General features: G+C 37.5%; 1 protein-coding gene across 3 annotated transcripts in view; it reads left to right on the top strand.

Moving 5' to 3' along the window:
- Nucleotides 1–300: 300 nt before the first annotated feature.
- The window catches only part of CFAP36 (cilia and flagella associated protein 36), a 30,059-nt gene continuing 23,964 nt past the window's right edge, over nt 301–6,395 (top strand). For 2 of the 3 annotated variants that reach the window (XM_043917979.1, XM_043917978.1), the window contains exons 1-3: nt 301–652; nt 3,458–3,522; nt 4,113–4,214. In XM_043917979.1, coding sequence (XP_043773914.1) covers nt 538–652; nt 3,458–3,522; nt 4,113–4,214 — 282 coding nt within the window. In that variant the 5' untranslated portion in view covers nt 301–537. The remainder of the gene's footprint in view (nt 653–3,457; nt 3,523–4,112; nt 4,215–6,395) is intronic. The other variant, XM_043917980.1, reaches the window with a different exon arrangement.

Below are 6,395 nucleotides of genomic sequence, written 5' to 3'. Positions count from 1 at the left end.
AGAGCTACTTTCCTCGGGTTTGTATTTTCAAACAAACAACTTTTCGATTACAAACGTTTCTGGCTCAGGGGGTCGGAAAATGGTCGGGAGTGAGCGGTGGGGATACAGCAAAACCTTTTCAGTTGGCGCCATTTCTAGTCCTTGGTCCTACGCACTTCTGTGGGAACGTTGAGATTCCCGGATTTCCAGCCAATGGCTACAAGTCAGAGCTACCAGCAGCTCTGGCCAATGGGTGGAAGGCTATCTTTCGACTGTTCTACTCCTTCCCAGCCAATCGTAAACGTTCTTCAAATGCCTCTTTCTAAGCTGCGCAGGCTCCGAGGAAGCTGGCTTTACTTCCGGGCGGCTGCCGGAGGCGGCTCCGCTTGTCGCCATAGCGACCGTTTTACGTTAAGTGGTTTGTAGCTTTCAGCCAGGTGACTGCGGAGACTGCGGGGGCACTTCGTTCCCCTGTTTCCTCTCGGTTCTCTGCGGCCGAAAGGCCTTCTAGGATCCGGGGATCTGGCCTAGGCTTCCGCGGCGCCCCACGGGGGCGGAATGGCCGCGGAAGAAGAGGACGAGGTGGAATGGGTGGTGGAGAGCATCGCGGGGTTCCTGCGGGGCCCGGACTGGTCCATCCCCATCTTGGACTTCGTGGAGCAGAAATGTGAAGGTAAAATCCGAATCTCGAACCGTCAGTCCTTGCTCACCTCTCTCACACCAACAACCTCTCCACAAGCCGCCTCTCATCTCCTCGATCTCCACTCCTGTCGACCAGGTTTAGAGCTGGATTTTTAGGATGTGTTGCTGTCACCGCGCCTGTCTTTCCCACGCTAATAAAAAGGGGGACGAGATACGTCTCCGCCCTGGGCCCAAGCACGCATTCTAAAAACATTAGACTTTAATCCTGTGTTAAGTCTCTCACCCCATCCTGCACCTTTCTGCCTTGGGCAGGTGACTGTGTGGGTGTCTTCCTTCATCAGCTTCCCCAGTGACTTGGGAGGAGAGATGTCAGTTGCTTCTGAGTTCCTTCTGATTCCAACTGTTGGCCAAAAAGTGGGTGGGCGAGGGGTATTGTGATTACTCCGGTAGGCCCAGAGCCTGTAATCTCGGTGGTCTGTATTCCCTTTTTTTGAGCGCGCTCTCTCGGTTATATAAAAAATGGAGGGTATCTTCCAACAAATGAGGTATGTAAACGTGGCATAACCTTCCCTGTGAGGAAAGAGTACCTCCAGGTTTAATCAGTTCACGCTTTGGAGCGCTGTATTCAGTTCTTGAAGATAATTTGGAGACCATTTATGGAAAAGGAACCAGAAGCGATGTCATAAGAATAATTTCAGGCTGTTGTCGTGGTTGTTTAGGTGGCCAAGACCTTAAGGGTAGTAATATCCATTAATCGTTCGAAGGTCTGTCGTATGTTGGAGGGATTAGACTTGTTTTTTTTTAAGGTTCAATGGGCTACAGCTAGCGTCCCTGGGTACAAGCTAGAGGTAAACAAATTTCTGTGAAGGAAGTGCTTCGTAACAGAGAGTATCCTGGATAAATTCGCCTGTCTCAGAAGGTAATGAGTTCCCCAGGCCTTAGCAGTGTTTGAATGAATCTGATAGCACCTTAATGGAGTTATTACAGAGGGGAATTCAACTGTCAAATGGTTGACTATCATGAATGATCTGTTAAAGAGTCCTTTCAACCCTAAGTTTCCATGAATCTTGTAAAGATGAAATTTACTTTGACCACTGAATCTTTTCATTACATTCTCATTGCCATGAGCAACATTCAAATAGTATTTACTAGGTATTGTTCTTTCAGGTAATTTTTAAAAGAAGTGCAAAATAACTTTTATTTCTCCTCCATTAAAGAATTTTAAATGCTATTATGAGACTGAGGAAGCAGGTGGTGTTCTGATCTCCTTTAGGAGAAAAAAAGAAATTAGTCACCTTTTGATTCCACTTATGCCACTGAACCTGAACCTAAATGCTGAAGTGGCAAAAAAAAAAAAAAAAAAAAGTTATTTTTATCCCCAAACGTTAAAAGTGGCTGCATCTCAGTTATAACACACCTGATTGCATAATTTTATAGGGAAATAGTAATCTTCAGACTTGTAAACATGTAATGTAGTAATTTGGCTTCAAAATTATCTGAAAACAGCTTTATTAGCTGCTATATTGCATGTATGCCCAGTGCTATGTAGAATAGATGCCAAGAGAAATGGAAGTAACATTTCAGTGGCACTTGAAATAATAGTGTTTGTATTTCACTGACTTTGGGTTGTCAATGTGCTATTCTTCACCTTAGGTAATTAAAAAATCAGTTTTGTTTAACTTTGTAAATGTCAGCATTTATTTCAACATTTATTGAGTGTCTTTGAGCCAGAAGTTGAGGATAGAAAAGTTAATAAAACAAGTCTTTGTGCTTGAGAAGTTTATAGTTTGGTGGGGAAGACAAGCAGGTAAATGGAATTTTAAATGTAAAGTGACCAGATGTTATTATAAAGGTAGACATATGGTGCTGTGTATTCAAATAGTTCTGAGGAAGGAATCTAAATAGTCGAGGGAGTTGGGAGTGGGTAGCAGATCATGGAGAATGTGCCTCTTGCAGTATTTTGAAGAATGGTTGGGAGAAGAGGTACTGGGTAAAGGCAAAGAGATCCAAGAAGGGCTTGAGCAAAGACCTGGGGCTTTGAAGCACCTTCTATGTTTTTACATTTGTCCACATTCCAAGTAGTTGTATACTGTTATGAGGGCAAAGTGTGGGTTTTGGAGTGGTGGGAGATGAGACTTGGGATCCAGTCTTGGAGGGTTTTGTCTGGGATTCTGAGTATTTTATATTTATTCTCTAGGCAAAGAACTGAAGAGTTTTTAATTGAAGAGTTTTGAATAGAAAATTACTGATGTTAATTTTGTATTTTAGAAAGAATGGGGGAGTTTTTTTTAAAGGTGGCTTATGGTTTACATTACAGTTCATGAAATTGTCTTTTCCTTGATCACATTGTAGCTTTTTGAAGGAATATGTATCTTTCTAATCTACATTGTTTCACACATATAATCATTGAGTAAACATTTGTTTTTATTCATTTTTATTTCATTATTGATTTATATGTAATAAAGAAAGAGTCAGTTTCAGTAAAATTTGGATCAGCAAAGTTCCAATATGGTGAAATAATCTGGAACCTGTTGTGAAAGGAATTATTTAGAAACTTACCAATAATGTTCCATTTGAAATTTGTAAAGAAATTGTTGCCTTGTATTATTGATTGAAAAGTAGCAAATTAGTGTTCCTCTCCCATATGAAGTAGCTCTTAGGTATAGGAAAAAAACCTGTTTACAATTAATTATTATTTTTTTAATCCCCCAAATTTTAAAGTGGAAGAGCTAGTTTACAAGAATGAGTGTTCTATTTGTAAGTTCTATTTGTGGAGCTGACTTTCATATTTAATGAGATTTTTTTACAGTATGCAATATTTTTCTTTTAAATTTAGTTTTTGATGATGAAGAAGAAAGCAAATTGACTTACACAGAGATTCATCAGGAATACAAAGAACTAGTGAGTATTTTAAAACTGATTTTAAATATAATTTGAATAATATTAATTCAATCTGTTCTAAATTTAAAAAATAGACTTGTCCATTTAAATTCCTTAAAAAATTCCAGTCTACCCTAGTAGTGCTATCAGTTTCATCAGACTCCGGGAGTTCTCTGTGCATTTCCTCCATAAGACTCTAGAATGTAAGGAATAGATTTAGGACAACTATTTTAAGGGATCTTGCATCTGATCTTTAAATTTTATTCCTGTTCTTCTGCAGGTATATCCAGGGAAGTGTTCATTATTAATTTAGCCATGTTGTCTTGAGATTTTAAGAAATGCCTGGGTAGCACAAGGATTATACCAAATCAAACTTCATAATCCTGGCCAGTTATTTCTGGTAGAGGAAATTCCATTTCATTCTCTGCAAAGATTTTCACTTTTAGTTGTTTGGGTTTTTTTGGTGAAAAAGTTTGTCACTGCCGTATAATATAATTTTATGTAGATTAATAGTTGCAAGCAAGAATTTGATTATACTTTTCTAAACTCAATATAAACACTCATTTGGAATCTTTCAATGTAAATTGTAAAAGTTAAACTTTTTTTTTTAGGTTGAAAAGCTGTTAGAAACTTACCTTAAAGAAATTGGAATTAATGAAGATCAATTTCAAGAAGCATGTACTTCTCCTCTTGCAAAGACCCGTACATCACAGGTTTTTGTGTTTTTCTGCTAATATATAGTTTTAACAAAAATGCCCAGGATTCCACTTAGATTTGCTATGTTTGATTGTCAAAGTATAATATTCTAGAGACTGTAAGAATGAAAAGCCAATTTAACACATATGGATTCTTTCTTTATAACTACCTTGAGAAAAGATAATTTGAGGCATTAATAAACTGATGCGATTAAAAAAGAACTTCCTGTCAGAACTATAATAGATCATAGGCTTTATGCAAAAAAAAATTTATTTATTTAGGTTTCTAATGGTTTTGCAGTTGCCCTTTTTTTAATCTTAGCAAATACACAGTACACAGTTCCTGGGGCTTCCTTCTGTTAGAACTAATTTTATTGTCTCATTGGTTCTGCAGTGCTGAATTGAAGTAGGTTTTGGGTATATTTGTAACATGTTTACTGGGGGTTCATGCTACCTGCTGTTTTAAGCACTTGACATGTGTTATTTCACTGACTCTTCCTAACAGTCCTTAAGAAATTGGTACTATTTATTTTATTTTGTTAGAATTGAGAAAACTATTGCACATATATATTAAGGAACTGGTGCACAGTCTACAACTAAAGTAACAAAGCCAGAATATCAGCTCAGGCTCCGAGATTGAGTATAGAGATATGTTATTACTACCCAAATAGGCTTCTCAAAGAGTTACTTTAGCTTTTCATCTTTTACCAAATTAACTATAATTCCTTAGTGAGATGATAGGATTATCTAGGATGTGATCTCAAATTATCATTTTCAACCTCCTGCTGTCATTCTATAGTACATTACATACCATAGTAATTCTGGCTACTTGTCTTTGTAAGCATTGGTGCACCTGGCTTTGCTCACAGTGGTCCCTTAACCGGGAATGCTCAGCCCCCACCTTCTCACCACTCCATCCTTTCCTTACCCAGAGAAACCCATCTCATCATCAATGAGATGCTGCAATGCAACTTTCCTTATATCTCTAGTCGGACCAGTGCTCATTCTGCCCCGCTGAGCACTTTTACATTTTCAATTCAGTTTAATTGCCTTGAATTAAAGTTTTTTACAAGTCTACTTACCTTGAAGAATTTATTGAAAATTATTAATTAGTATTTAGATTTCTTTTAAGGCAGTGGTATTTGTTTTTATTTTTCTTGTATTTCCAGAATATTTTCTTCTTTGGTTAATATTTGTCAGCCTCTTAATTAAGCTATTATGAATGAATCTGAAATACTTTGTGAAAAAAGATGTTCATAGTAATAGTAGTCACATTCATCTTTTGTTTTCATCATAGGATAACTTGTGAACTCAGAATTTTAAAATACTGTTTTCAGATCAAGAGTAACATCTTTCTGCTTTGTTCTGTTACATAACACCTTTTGATTTGGAGTTGATTCGTAGTACAGTCTTGTTATATACAAGCATGGAAACCTTCTGACACAGACAGACTTGAATTTGAACTTAGATCTTTTGATTACTTTCATTTATCATGGACAAAGTTGTTTTACAGTTTTTCTGTCTTGTCTATTCCAATTCTCAGTTTGAATATCTGTAAAACAGGGATAGTATCTACTTTGAAAGGTTTTTGTGAGATTTGAGCAAAAATGTTCATAAAACATTTAGCACAATACCTGACACATATAAGGTGGTCTATAAATGGAAGCACCTTGTAATTAATGGCAGCTATTTTGGTGGTTGATTAGCAGGGTGCTAATTAGGCCAGGGTCATGTATTCAATCCCCATGTGGACTAGTTAGCTTTATTCTCTTCTGGAGCAAACTTAGCCCCAGATACTAAGGGCAGTATGACTGAATAAGCACAAGGCTGTCTACAATAACCAGAGAAACAGCCCAGAGCCTGCTAGATACTGCTTTGCAGCAATACTCTAATCTTTGTAAATAAAGATCAGAATGCTGATTCCATTATGCTAATTTAGAGTGCCTATAAGGAATTCAAGAAACCAATTGTTAGTTCAGGGTAGTTTAGGAGGTACTTTTTCTTTTGTTTTGGTCTGTTTGGTTTGCTTTTGATTTTTATAAACAGTTGCTCGCTCCCCTCTCATTGAACTGTACTGCTAAAGATGACTTGCAAAATTCTTTTCAATTGGTTTGGTCACCATTAGTCCTAGACCACTGGTCCTGGCATTCTTGTATATTAAAATCAGCAGGAGTTGTAAGGAGTACATCAGATGAAGAT

The sequence above is a fragment of the Cervus elaphus genome, chromosome 11, assembly GCF_910594005.1.
Source record: "Cervus elaphus chromosome 11, mCerEla1.1, whole genome shotgun sequence".
Classification (NCBI taxonomy): Eukaryota; Metazoa; Chordata; class Mammalia; order Artiodactyla; family Cervidae; genus Cervus; species Cervus elaphus.
The sequence above is the reverse complement of the archived record's forward strand: the minus strand, read 5'-3'. Positions and strand labels throughout refer to the sequence as shown.